Source organism: Pristiophorus japonicus, chromosome 17 (assembly GCF_044704955.1).
Source record: "Pristiophorus japonicus isolate sPriJap1 chromosome 17, sPriJap1.hap1, whole genome shotgun sequence".
Taxonomy (NCBI): domain Eukaryota; kingdom Metazoa; phylum Chordata; class Chondrichthyes; family Pristiophoridae; genus Pristiophorus; species Pristiophorus japonicus.
Genome location: NC_091993.1, coordinates 98,011,066 through 98,026,373, shown reverse-complemented (window position 1 = coordinate 98,026,373; position 15,308 = coordinate 98,011,066). Strand labels below are relative to the sequence as shown.

Genomic DNA, 15,308 nt, shown 5'->3' with positions numbered 1-15,308 from the left:
TTCTGAATAAGGAATAAAACAACATTTTTCATATGGTGAGCTCCAAATCAAGAACAAAACTGAACTGATTTATGAAGTAGAACAAATTAGAGTTAATTAAAGGACAAATCTGACTGGTGTCCCAATCAATCTCTCTCTCTCAAACAACACCAAAAAAATATTAATTGGTGATTCACCCTCATTGCAGGAACTTACTGTGCACCAAATGGCTGCGTCATTTACATAAATAGCAAATGTTACTATTAAAGTAACTTATTTTGTATGAAGCATTTTATGATGCGGCAATACATGAATGCAAATCTTTCTTTTTCTTTCTCGTGCCTTAGGCTGCAGTCCACACTAATCATCATGACATACAAAAACTTAAAGATAAGAGATAAGAAAAAACTCCACTCATTACAAACCCAGGTAATGCACAACCTGGTAGAGTTATAGTTGACAGATAAATGAATTATCTTAATTCCTACAATAGTATTTCAGACTGATAAAAGAGCAGATACTTGTACATCTACATAAAGTAGAATGCGAGTATGAAATATTAAAGAATTGCCTATAACATTTGTTTATTTGTAAGTGCACCGAGAAAGCCTAACACTTAAGGTCATTTATGCTGCTTGGTATTTCAAAGATTCAGTTTCAACATCAGGGGTTGCTGAACTATGAGAGAAACAATATCATTTACAGTATCATTGTACAGCAACAGCTCTGATAACAGTACCTGTATCCACAGAATAGCTTAGAACATGAATGAATGTACAGTATTTTTAATTTGTGCACTGGGAGCAATTAAGAGAGGTGAAGCCTGTCATAATTTCTTTACAGATTGAAAAGGTGAGAGCTCATGTTTTAATTTCCATAGAGACTGGAAAGACCATATGCCGATACAGATTTCACAGCACTTTATTGTAAAGATAGATATTACTACGAACCTTATGCTTCATGTGATAGCAGCAAAGAGATAAGAAAGACTTGAATTTGACCACCGGACATCCCAAAGCAATTTACAGCCAATGAAGTACTTTTGAAGTGTAGTCACTGTTGTAATGTAGGAAACAGCAGCCAATTTGTGCACAGCAAGCTCCCACAAACAGCAATGTGATAATGACCAGTTAATCTGCTTTTGATATGTTGATTGAGGGATAAATATTGTCCAGGGCACCGGGGATAACTGCCCTGCTCTTCTTCAAAATAGCGCCATGGGATCTTTTACATCCACCTGAGAGAGCAGACGGGGCCTTGGTTTAACATCTCAGCCGAAAGACACAAACAGTGCAGCTATGCTTTATAATAGCATTTGTGAAACAATAGTAAAAAATGTATGAAACAAAATTGATATGGACAAATTACAGTTGCAAAGAATCTGTTGGGAATACAGACTTTATTGTTCAGACACACATTTCATTTTCAGTCATATTAAACTTTCATATAGAATAATAAAAAGTTAAATAGAGGAAATGTTTATTAATGAACACAATAAAGTAGATTAGATGCAATGGTGTTTGAAATAATTAATTGTGTGATAAAGGCTTTGATTGATGACATCTTTATGGAGGATTATACACTCAGTCAATGGGAAAAATTAGATATTTTGTTGAAATATAATTGAGGTAAAAATGCACTTTATAAAAATTACTTCAACTGCATCCTAATGTTTAAAAAACAAGCAGTTTAGTTTCCCACTTTCATTTTTCCACACAATAATCTGAAACTACAGGCGGAATCTATCATCATCATCATAGGCCGTCCCTCAAAACGAGGATGACTTGCTTCCATGCCAAAAAGGGATGAGTTCACAGGTGTTTCAATGAAGGACCTAATATTCCAGATCCCGAACTACTTGAAGAGTGGAAGATGCCTATACGTGGATTTTTTTAACGTGTGGTGGCCGTTGCACACCAACCACCACACGGGCTTGACAGAGCTAGGTCTTGGTCCAGTGGCAAGGATTAACCAAGACGACTGGGGACCAGGGCCATTAGAGGGAGCAACATGCGGCGGCCCAGCCTGGAAATCGGCCTGCAAGACCATCAGCAGGCCGGGGCCATTGGAGGCAGCAGCGTGCAGCGGCATGCCACTGCAGGGAGCAGTGTGTGCTGCTGCAGGAGGGCAACGGCTGCAAAGAGGGCAACTGGATTTGACACCACCCAAATCCAGGTCGCTGCATTGCAGTGCGGGCAGGTACAGCTGGAGCGGCGAGGTCAGGGCGAAGGAGCGGCGAGAGTTCGTAGAGGGATGTGATCGGGGCCCAGGAGAGGCGAGGGCCCAGGGGCAGCACGGGCCAGCCCACACTGCGATATGTGTGCGCACTAGGTCCGTGCAGCAGAGCAGATATAGAACTACATCTTGAAGGGTGGAAGATGCCTGTGCATAGATTTTTTTAATCTTATGTAACACAATTTAATGACCAAACCATAATCTGCAAAATACTAGTTTGGAGGTGTGTTTACAGGATTTTAAAATGCTTTTTGAAAATAAATAAATTTGTATTACTTCAGTCAATGCCACCTGATCCAGGTAGTGGCAATCAGATACACAGGGGAAGTGGCAAGACGTAAAAAGCTGGGTTAGTCAATCAGTCAGTCAGTACAAGGTACAAAAACCAAAAACGATGGATGGAACTTTCAACTTCGGCAGGCGATGTAAAACTGATCGTGGCGAATCAATGGAAAGGAAGAGCAGGTGGGGTGTATAACGGGCAGCTGTACCATCACATCCCCAACCAAAGTGGAAAGTTCCACCTGATGTTTTGGCTGTTAGGCCTCCTTCTCGTACAATCTGTGAGTTTATTAAAACAAAGAGAAAAGTGAGAAAGGTTATTTCCTCAAATTCTGGCTAAAGAAGGCCTAATGACCAAAATGTAATTATTTCTTTCTACATTAGGTGGCATAACAACAGGGTGAAGCTGGAGGCAACTGTAGCAAGAATAGATGTCTCACGAATTTGACCCTGGTGGTTGCTGGGAGCACAGGAAAACTTGGGGTACCAACAGGCAAGTCACAGATTTCCCATAGCCTAATGCATCCTCCAACACGGCTCAACAAATGATGGTTAAGTCTGCAGTTGAACACCTTCATGCAAGGGACAGGATTCCACAGGCAGGATAAATGGTGTGTAAATCTTCATTGACAGTATTCCATACAGATTGTTTTGGATGGACGTGGAGAGCTCATCCATAGTAGTAAAAGCTCCTGTGTTCTTCACTTAGACCAGGATATTTGTTTTAAATGTGAACAATGAGCTGCTTCCGTCATAATTGTACAAAGGAACGATTGTCTGCTCACAATGTCCTTTGTTCCTTTTTATTATCCATAACATCCTCCGTTACCATTAGGCAGTCACATTATCAAACTGCACATTTCGAATTTTACGGCTTTATCTGTGAATATAAATGCTTTAAAGCAATGAAGGGGAGATTCTCCAGAATCTGCACCCAGATGCACTGGATCGTTTGGGTGCAGTGAATCACAGAAAATCGGGAGGGGTGAAGCACCCACCTGTGGAAGAATAAGTGCAATTTTATTCCATTAATTTCAATGAAGGAAAATCATGGGTTCTTTATCGGGTGTGTGCTCCAACCTGCCTGGTTTTCTGATAGTTGCTGCAACTAAGTGCCTCTGGCTGCTGACCCGGGAAAAGCTGCCTCAAGATCTCAGTGGAAAATGCTCCACATTTTCTATGAACTCAAAACTTGCCAAATTCTTACAAATATGTGATGGCTTGATATTTTAGATCATGAAAAAAATCATAGCTATTCTTACCCTCAGCTTGTTTTGGATTGATAGATCTCATTTATTTTTCTCAAGCTAGAGGTAAGTATTTTAATACATTGGGGGTAATTTTAACTTTGGAAGATGGTGCAAAATGGTCGATATTGAATTGGCCGCCTGTTATACAACATGTCACATTTTCCCCAAAATTGATTTGGATGGAAAGGAAATTGGGGCGGCTGTATGATGAGTGGCTAATTCCATTTCACCTGTTTTACATCTTCGCCGAAGTTAAAAATACCATCATTATTTCAGACATTAGTTCTCCCCAACTTACACACACAGAGATCAAAATGCACTAGAAGTATCTGATCAGCCATTATATTTCTTCCAGGAAGAGTACTTAATCTTTTCAAACAGGTCTCACTCTTGAGAAATAGCTGCAGGTACTGACAGTTGTTTTTGCTTTAATATTTTTAAATTATTTAAATGGCTGTCCCCTTTCTTGAGGAGCAAAGGGTTTATTATAAATAATATACGTGACTGATATCTTGGAGAGGGAGCAATGCAAGCTCTGAGCCAGTACAGCTGCACAGATGGGAGGTGCTGAGCTGCAGAGGAACAGCAAACCTTGTGTCCCTCCAAGTTTTTCCTTCCATTGATGTTTTCAAAAGGCTTTCATTTTCCCCGATAGCGACTCTTAATTTGAAAGGATTATCTTAGAGAATGAAAGTGACACCTATAAGATGATTCAAAACTGACAAACCAAATATGGATGCATCATAATCCTTTTATTGTGTTCAGCCAAGTCCAGACACATGCAATGTTTTTAAGCAATAGACATACAGAGAAATAAATTGAATTACCACATTTTTCTTTGGGTAGAGATGTGACCTTTGTTGAACCTTTTGATCCTGACTCGATCTACAATTTTTTAAGTATAGCTTAAGATCTTTATAGGCCTTTAGTCATGCACACTGTCCTTGCTGATTCATTTTGGCATGAGAAGTGTTATTGTGAAATGAGTGAGTTCCTACAAACACCAGATGCCAACTTGTTTACCATCTTGGTCTGTTGTCCCACTTTTTATCTCAAGGCTATCTTGATTCACAATGTGGCAACAAAAATAAGTCAACAGGCACGAATCACACATCTGACTCTTTCAACAGGAACTAAACTACTCAGTCAGCTAAGAACACAAGAACATAAGAAATAGGAGCAGGAGTAGACCATTTGGCTCCTCGAGTCCACTACGCTATTTAATAAGATCATGGCTGATCTGATCATGGGCTCAGCTTCACATCCCCGCCCACTCCCCATAACCCTTTATTCCCTTATCGTACAAAAATCTGTCTATCTCCGCCTTAAATATATTCAATGACACAGTTTCCACAGCTCTCGGGGGCAGTGAATTCCACAGATTTACAACCTTCTGAGAAAATAACTTCCTCCTCATATCAGTTCTAAATGGGTGACCCCTTATTCTGAAACTATGCCCCCTAGTTCTAGATTCCCCAACGAGGGGAAACATCCTCTCTGCATCTACCGTGTCAGGCCCCCTCATAATCTTACATGTTTCAATAAGATCACCTCTCATTCACCTAAACTCTAATGAGTATAGGCTCAACCTTTCTTCACAAATCAACCCCTTCATCTCAGGAATCAACCTAGTGAACTGCCTCCAATGCAAGTATATCCCTCCTTAAATAAGGAGACCAAAACTGTACGCAGTACTCTAGGTGTGGTCTCACCAATACCCTGTACAGTTGTAGCAGGACTTCTCTGCTTTTATACTCCATCCCCCTTGCAACATTCCATTTGCCATCCTGATTACTTGCTGCACCTGCATACTAACTCTTTGTTTTTCATGTACAAGGACTCCCAGAATGTTGTCATCTCTCAACATTTAAATAATAATTTTATTTTTTATTTTTTCTGCCAAAGTCGATAACCTCATACTTTCCCACATTATACTCCATCTGCCAAATATTTGCCCACTCATTTAGCCTGTCTATATCCTTTTGCAGATTCTTTGTGTACTCCTCGCAACTTGCTTTCCCACCCATCTTTGTATCATTAGCAAACTTGGCTACATTACACTCGGTCCCTTCATCTAAGTCATTAATATAGATTGTAAATAGTTGAGGCCCCAACACCGATCCCTGTGGCATCCCATTAGTTACCATTTGCCGACCGGAAAATGACCCATTTATCCCGACTCCCTGTTTTCTGTTAGTTAGCCAATCCTTTATCCATGCTAATATATTACCCCCAACTCCGTGAACTTTTATTTTGTGCGGTAGCTTTTTATGTGGCTCCTTATCGAATGAGTTCTTTAAATCCAAATACACTACATCCACTGGTTCCCCCTCATCCATCCTTCTCGTTACATCCTTAAAGAACTCCAGCAAATTTGTCAAACATGATTTCCCTTTCATAAAACCATGCTAACTCTGCTTGACTGTATTATGCTTTTCCAAATGTCCTGCTACTGCTTCCTTAATAATGGACTCCAGCATTTTCCCAATGACAGATGTTAGGCTAACTGGTTTATAGTTAACTGCTTTCTGTCTGCCTCCTTTTTTAAACAGGGGCGTTACAGTTGCGGTTTTCCAATCCGCTGGGACCGCCCCAGAATCCAGGGAATTTTGGTAAATTACAACCAATGCATCCACTATCTCTGCAGCCACTTCTTTTAAGATCTTAGGATGTAAGCCATCAAGTCCAGGGGTCTTGTCCACCTTTAGTCCCATTATTTTACCACATACATTTTCTTTAGTGATAAGGATTGTTTTAAGTTCCTCCCTCCCTATAGCCCCTTGATTATCTATTATTGGGATGTTTTTAGTGTCTTCTACCGTGAAGACCGATACAAAATTTTTGTTCAAAGTCTCTGCCATTTCCCTGTTCCCCATTATTAATTCCCCAGTCTCATCCTCTGAGGGACCAAACATTTACTTCAGTTACTCTCTTCCTTTTTATATACCTGCAGAAGCTAGTTTATTCGCATAATCCATCTTCTCTCTCTTTATTCTTTTTTTAGTTATCCTTGGCTGGTTTTTGAAAAATTTCCCAATCCTCTGGCCTCCCACTAATTTTGGCAATGTTGTGTGCCATTGTTTTCAGTTTGAACCAGTATCATTTCTCACTACTGCACTGATCTCATCATTTATTACCAGAGCTACCTGCCTCCTTTTCCTTTCTGTCTATCCTTCTGAATTGTCAAGTAGCCCTGAATATTCGGTTCCCAGCCTTGGTCACCTTGCAACCATGTTTCTATAATAGCTATCAGATCATACCTATTTGTACCGCCAACTCATCTATCTTGTAACGAATGCTGCATGCATTCAGATAAAGAGCTGTTAATTTTGTCTCTTTACCATTTTTCCTGCTTTGACTCCACTTTCTGATTCACTCTTATTTTTATACATTCTGTCTCTTCTTGTCACATTTTGTTTATCATTTCCCCCATCGCTACCCTGCATTATTGCCTTCTCCTTTTTCTTTGACTTTTTAAATTTCTGCTCACCTGAACCCTTCCTCCCACTATTTAATTTAAAGCCCTCTCTACAGCCCTGGTTATTCAATTTGCCAGGACACTAGTCCCAGCACAGTTCAAGTGAAGCCCGTCCCAACGGAACAGCTCCCTCTTACCCAGTACTGGTGCCAGTGCCCCATGAATCGAAACCCATTTCTCCCACACCAGTCTTTGAGCCATGGTTTCATCTTTCTGATCTTATTTACCCTATGCAAATTTACTTGTGGTTCAGGTAGTAATCCAGAGATTATTACCTTTGTGGTTCTGCTTTTTAAATTAGCCCCTAGCTGCTCATACTCCATCAGCAGAATCTCTTTCTTTGTTCTATCTATGTCGTTGGTACCCATGTGGACCACGACAACTGGATCTTCCCCCTCCCATTCCAAGTTTCTCTTCAGCCGAGAGGAGATGTCCTTAACCCGTGCACCAGGCAGGCAACACAGCCTTTGGGACTCACGCTCTCGGCTACAGAGAACAGTATCTATCCCCCTAATGATACTGTCCCCTACCACTACCACATTTATTTTTATTCCCCCCATTTGATTGGCCCCCTGTACCATGATGCTGTGCTCAGTTTGCTCATCCTCCCTGCAGTCCCTGCTCTTGTCCACACAAGGAGTAAGAACCTCGCACCTGTTGGACAAGAGCAAGGGCCGAGGCTCCTCCATCACTACCTCGTGTGTCCCTATACCTGCCTCACTCATAGTCATATACTCCTGTCCCTGACCACAGACCAAATTTGTATTATTTAACTTGCCTCCTGGAACACAGCATCCAGGTAACTCTCCCCCTCCCTGGTGTATCGCAGTGCCTGCAGCTTGGACTCCAGCTCATCAACTCTGAGCCGAAGTTCCTCGAGCCACGAACACTTACTGCAGATGTGGTCGCCTTGGATATCAATGGTGTCCACCAGTTCCCACGTACAACAGCTGCAACACATTGCCTGCTCTCCCATCTCTATTATATTTTATTTAATGAATTAGCTTTTGAAATATCAATTGTCTATGTTTACTTTTTTATCCTGGCACGTAATTTAAACCAATGCTCAAGTTTAGAAAAAAAGAGAAATACTCACCAACCAACCAGCCAATCACTTACCTGCTTTCCTGCGACATCACACCTTGATTTTGTCCCCCTCTCAGGTCGGCTTGCACGGCTCCCAGCTCCCGCCGGCTCCCAGCTCTCGCTCCTTTCATGTCCCGCTGCTCAGATCCCGCTCTCACTGCTGGTCTCGGGCTCTGAGCTCGCTGGCATATTAAACCATAGAGCATCCTGGGAATTAACAGCTTTTTAACCATTTCATTATTTCTAGCTGCAATACAAATCCACAAGCCATTTATAAGTATAAATAAAATAAAAACCTTTAATCATATGAGATTAAACCGAATCCTAATCCTACATATACATGTATACACGACTAGGGTATCTCACACACCAGTTTCTCCAACTTCTCCTGCCTGAATATCTGTTTTGTGGAGGACTCTTGAGAAAGGTTTTCATATTTTGTGTTATTTCTTTTAAATAATGTAGGGTTGGTGACAAGTCAATGCTTCAGATTTTGTTTTACTTGTCAACAGGCCTTCAAATGTATTTATATATGGGCAGCAGAGGAAGGTGTGTGTGTTGTATCTGTGTGAGAGAGAGAGATTCTCACAGTGAGTACCTCTGTAATTAACTGCGAATAGTTCAAAACATTTTGGGATAGTATTTCGGTTCTGTTAATTTTGAGTGGTAATGGCGGCGGGGCGGTAAAGCTTGCACCCGGGAACAGTTTCCGCCTCAGTCAGCAAAATTCATCAGCTGGGCCCTGAGTGTGGGGCAGAGCGCTAAGGGAAGTGTCCTCTCTTAGGACACCAGTAAAAATCCCGAGCTAAATAGCCGGCTTCGAGCGCTCTAAGAGCGGCCTGGGGTGGGGGGGGGGGGTGCGGAGGAGGAGGAGGAGCGGGACGGAAAAAACCCCACCAGAAACATTCCCAATAAATAACTCACGTCACCACAATATAAATCGCAAAAAAAACCTAATCACACTTACCTGAGGTTGACATCACTTACCTCACTGCAGCCGCTACAGTTCGAACCGCCCGCTTTCACAGGCGGTCCCAGCACGATGCTCTACGGAGCCAGGGGCGTTGCACACCGGCTCGTCTCTTTTGGGCGGTAATGCTCCACACCCCATCGAAACCGGCACCAAATGACCTGGCAGGGCGCTAGAAGCTGGCCGCCCACCCAGCAGTACTTACCACCATCACTGCCGCCCCTCCGGGGCACTAACAGGGGCAGCAGAAGACCGAAAATGCAGCTCAAAATATCCACAATACATGGAATCTATAAATTATTTAAGTGTTAAACAGACCATCCCCCCTCCCTAATTTCATGCCCTCCATGTAGTTTAATTCTGCTACCATTCATACTGAGGAGATTTCCTATTAACCAAACGCCACCCGCTCCCCTCCATGGCCCCCGGCTCTCGTATGCTGAAGGTTTCACCCCATCGCTATGTGGAAGCAACAATGCTTCATTCAGCCCTAGAAGTTAGTGGCTGAGATCAGACACTTGCCGGAGCAATTCCAAGCCCCAGTACACCAGTGCCTCTTTTGTGCCTGTTTCAGACTTGTGACCATCATTTGGAGGGAGGCAGGGACACATTATCTTGTTTGAATGCTCTGAGTTGTTTGAATGCAAAGATTTTCAGGTAGATTTTAGTCTGTACTATCTGGGTATAAAGTGACACCTGGATGGAATGCAGAAAGGATAGGCTCACAAGGCCATAACAGAACCTGCCCATTGCGCTTCCCAGTTAAAACAGCATTGTCCAGCAGAAACAGATGTAGCTATGGTGACACCATTTTAGTCGCATGCAGTTTTAATAGAAAACGGCTTACACGCAATAGAGGTAAATGTACTTCACGTGTGTATATTTATTTAATGAACAGCTACCACATTCAGTAACAAAGGAAGTAAAGCACTTACGATGATCAAAAAGCGCACACATTCTGCAGTTCGTCTTACCATTTTACCAACATATGCACAAAGCGATGAAAGTACACATGTACACACACTGAAAGTATTCGCATGCCCAATGATGGTGTCTATTACTCATTTTTAATTTACTAATTAGAAATGCAATTAGCCACATCTGGATTTCCAATTAACCACATGTGGCTAGTGGCTAACATATTGAAAACCACTGATTTAAAATAATTGAAGGGCTCCATTACAGATGTGTGATTTCCCCGCCCAGTTTTTCTGTCTAAGCTTCTCCCTGGTGATACTTTACATCCAGGTGGTAAAGATGGCAAATATACCCAGTGATATTTTTACATTTTTGTTACATGTGCAGCACTGAATATTCCTCTGCAATATCTCTTCTACAATATTCAAATTGTATTTGTAATGTCAGGATGATTGTTCTACACATTTTTCACTTTTTTTCCCCCATCAGTTTTCTCTCCTCCTTTTCTGAATTCATTTGACTCCTCTTTCAGCTTTGGTTCCATGGGCACAGGAAATCCTCTCACGTATGCTGCCCAAATGCCTAATCTTCATGTGTTAAGACTGGACACTGAATATCAGGTTGCTATTCTACCCCAGGGGACCTAACTGTTGAGCCCAATTCTTCCCCATCCCTGGTCCACATATCTGCATTTCCAGCACGGATCAATAACCCAGTGACATTAAAGCAAATCCTAGTGTCCTTACTATCATTCAATTATCCCAGCTGAGATCACCTAACTCAGCACAAACCAAAGATTGGGCCTGGACCTTCCTCGTGTATATGGCTAATGTGTTCACTGTTTTAATCAGTTGAGCCATAGGTGAGTCATATGCACATTTTTAGTGCAGGATATATGTGTTTCATCATTTTGTGTAATTACCCTACTTAGCCAATGTTTTCCAGCGTGTGATATCTGAATTTAATTATAATGCACAGGAAACGCCATTGTAATTTACCTGCCAACTCCCAACTCTATGCAATGTTGAAGGCTTCTTTCCTGGATTTCCTTGGAATTCTTCTCCAGATGAGTACCATTGGGGCAAATTTTGACTATTTTTAAATGTTCGAATTTAGCTCCCGGCTGAGAACACAACATAGCAAGTGGCATGGCCCATTCAGGATTGGCAACAGGCAGCCTGAGCCATTTTATAACGGTCCGGCTTCTTTAGCAGGTCGGGCAGCAGGAGGCCGCTGCCAGGTACCAGGGGAACAGTCCCTGACAAAAGGTAAATGCACCTCCTGGCACGCTAGGAAGTCAAAAAATGTCAAACTTACCTTCCTGGACCTCTTTTGGCCTTGGCTGTTGTTCTTGGCAGATTTGGCCTGGCGGGTAAAGTACCACTCTTCTCTTACTCAGGCCTCAGCGTAAAATAGACGATGGGGCCTGATTCCAATATTGAAGCCCGATTTGCATATTTAAAGAGAATCGCAGGGGCTTGGGGACACCTGCAATTTAAGATTGTAGTCAGCAGATCGGGGTGGGAAAGGAGTGGGTAAGTCACCCCACTCAATTCTAACTGCCCCAGTGTATCTGGTTTCGGCCAGGCGGGGGAGTTAAAATCGGCCCCTATGTGTTTGAATGTGGTTGGTTTGCCATAAACCTCTGAATGTCTTAACTTCCCTGCAAGCTATTTGAAAATATCAAACTTGCAACAACAAAAAAATATTACGATGGTAAATGAAGAGAGGTTGCAAGCAAAATGATGAACTTAGATAAGGACCTGTGTCCCGATAGCTGTTTAATGGCTGCTCCTAAAGTGAGACCCTTTTAAATGACGTTACTTTCCTCACTTATATAAGAACGTTAAAACCTTAGTTACCTGCAGACTATGTTGCCCAGTTATTAGCAGGGAATTACTATTATCAGATTTAATTAACATTGCACATACAGAATGCGCAAATGCACATTAAGGTGATTGGAAAGGGCCATCTTTACAGTTTTAATGAGCTAGTGATAAGATCTCGTCGTAAAACACACTGAACTGGCACTTCAGGAAGTAAAGATATTCATTTGCAGCATAGATTGAAGTATAATTGAGAAATATTTCACATTGGGAAACGGCACAGTTCAATCAGTGGGAATTGTTGACTGTCGACTTTGAGTATAGAAGTAGGGAGGTCTTACTGCAGTTGTACAGGGCCTTGGTGAGGCCTCATCTGGAATATTGTGTTCAGTTTTGGTCTCCTAATCTGAGGAAGGACGTTCTTGCTATTGAGGGAGTGCAGCGAAGGTTCACCAGACTGATTCCCGGGATGGCTGGACTGACATATGAGGAGAGACTGGATCGACTGGGCCTGTATTCACTGGAGTTTAGAAGGATGAGAGGGGATCTCATAGAAACATATAAAATTCTGACGGGATTGGATAGGTTAGATGCAGAAAGAATGTTTCCGATGTTGGGGAAGTCCAGAACCAGGGGACACAGTCTAAGGATAGGGGGTAAGCCATTTAGGACTGAGGTGAGAAGAAACTTTTTCACTCAGAGTTGTTAACCTGTGGAATTCCCTACCGCAGAGAGTTGTTGATGCGAATTCATTGGATATATTCAAGAGGGAGTTAGATATGGCCCTTACATCTAAAGGGACCAAGGGGTATGTAGAGAAAGCAGGAAAGGGGCACTGAGGTGAAGGATCAGCCATGATCTTATTGAATGGTGGTGCAGGCTCGAAGGGCCAAATGGCCTACTCCTGCACCTATTTTCTATGTTTCTATGTCACTCGCCACCCCCCCCTCCCACCCCACTTGAGTGACAATACATTTCCATGCAGTACTCCATTGATAATCGCCATCAAAAATTGATCAAACTGTTACTTAACTGAGATAAGTGGATCTAAGTGGCAGAGAGTGTCAACTCGAACCCATAATCTTCCAGATTAGAAGTAGGCACCACACAGCTCCTAATAGTTCCTACCCTACATGAGCCATTTTAAGACATTTCTAAATTCCACATTAGCTTGCTAAGTAAATATAATTGTATCTTGAAACATTTTTGCAGCTGTCTTAATTTTCAAATAATTGCTGTGTCTGTTATTTTGACAGTTCTCCAAGCGGCTGTAAGCTTCTTCACTGTATGTCGCCATAGTTAAATAGCAAAACAATTATTTTTGGTGGCGGAAATGGAGAGGATCTATTTACAATCATCTGAGCCACTGTGGATATTGAACTGTAGTAGGGTTGCAACATGTTTCTATCAAACACCAATATTTGAACCTTTGTAAAAGTTTAATAAAAACAGATGCTGGGAAACACATGGGGATTGTATTTAATAGAAGTACAGTGTTCAATTCTGATTCTCCTTATGTTTGGCAGCTGTGTGCATCTAATTCAGTGCTCAGTGATAACTCATCTTTTTTTTCTGTTTTGACTTAGGCACAAAAGGACAATGTGTTTATTCTCCCATGCTGTGGCCTGAAATTAAAATTAAGTTCTTGAGGGAAATACAAAGGACCATTTATTCACACTTTATTTCTCATTGGTTTACAGGTTTCCTGACACACGCATCAAAGGAGAGATCCTTACCTGGGCAGCTTATCCTGTGTGTGCCACTTACCTCAAAAAAAATGATTTTGCTGCTGTGAGTCTCCATCTGTTGTCTGTCACTCTGTACGTTCATGCTACACTGTGGGATCAATGTTTTCTCCAGCATGGGACTAAGCCTGACATGCCCAGCTGTTAAGTACACAAGCCTAGGAGATACAGATGCCTGAGCCCCGCAGGAGCTGAGGCCACTTCTCCCTTCATGGGCCTATTGCTGTCCAATGACGATTCCTTTCTGTCGAAAGCTGTCTTGCAGATGGTCCAATTATTTCCACTTCGGATCCCTTCATAAAGACTGAACTTTTTTCCCCCAAGTCAAACAGCAAGGAAAACTTGAAATATTAACTTAGCGAACAAGAAATTCATCAGCATGATGAGAATTCATCCGCCTTTTCCTCCGAGACTTTGAACTAATGACCAAAGAATGAAAGACTTGTGCAGCCGATGAAGGAAATGGTATTGTTCGACAACCCTTTAATAATCATAATCGCTTGGAGTTATCAATTAAAGGTCCGCAGCACCCACGGAGGAAAAGAAAATGCTTTTCAAATGACGGTGATTACACTGGTGTAGCTAATATTTCATTCTTTATGGAGATGTTGATGCTGGGATTTGGAATGGCTTAATTACCCTAAAAAACTAAATAGCACTTGAACGTAACTCAATGATGACTGAATTGCACTGGCATCGAAGGACCTCTCGTGCTCTGAGGTATGTGCTCATGCATCTTTGTAACATCCTGCTGGTTTTGTGCTCCAACTTGTCCTATCATACCACTGCAGAGCATTAGGCAAGCTCTTGTCCGTTTGTTCAGGCCTATGATCTATTAGACACATTGCAGAATCCAGTAACTTGAGCGTACTTCAAAAATGGCATTTTCAATTTTGAATTTGTCGTTCAGAACAAGTTATCATTCAGTGTGTTTAGAGAAGGAATCCTAATTTGTAAACCTCTAACAGATTTTGTATGTTGTATCTTTGTAGGAAACCTATTTAACTGTGTACGTGCTCATCATGTAAGGCCTGCAATGCCATGATGGAAAGCTGTGATGTGAATAGAGTACATCTCATGCTGCCAAATAAAGCTGTTACTTTACTGAAGAAACACCTAGCAGAGGAATTATTGCCTCTTTGTCAAATGAAAGCAGCCAAAGAATGAAATCTTGCCATAAAAATGAACGTCCATAAGTCTTCCTCTGATTCTGCTTATTCAGGTGAAAAATAAAAGTGTTGGCATTGGGAAGATAAGAAAGGTTTTCCACCTCATGCCCTTAAGTGCGTAATTTCAGGAAATAAGCAATTCTTTAATGCAATCTTTGCATTTTATGGGAATTATTTACATACTAATCACCAACATACTCCATGGCTCAGTGCTTCGTGCATGAATATATCATATTCATAATTTGTTCCGACTTTATGTATACAGAGACTTAAGTCACCTTTTTTGACAAATGTATTGAATAGGAGGTAGAATTTTCAATCCTCATCCTCAAATTTTTCTGTTTGCATGCACTATTATGAACAGTTATAA

General features: G+C 41.7%; 1 protein-coding gene across 1 annotated transcript in view; it reads left to right on the top strand.

Moving 5' to 3' along the window:
• LOC139228009 (chemokine-like protein TAFA-5) overlaps window positions 1-14,809 on the top strand; it is a 507,858-nt gene extending 493,049 nt beyond the window's left edge. Inside the window, exons 5-6 of the mRNA XM_070859159.1 lie at window positions 2,881-3,107; window positions 13,725-14,809. Of these exons, the coding sequence (XP_070715260.1) occupies window positions 2,881-2,889 (9 nt within the window). The 3' untranslated portion in view covers window positions 2,890-3,107; window positions 13,725-14,809. The remainder of the gene's footprint in view (window positions 1-2,880; window positions 3,108-13,724) is intronic.
• The last annotated feature ends 499 nt before the right edge of the window (window positions 14,810-15,308 follow it).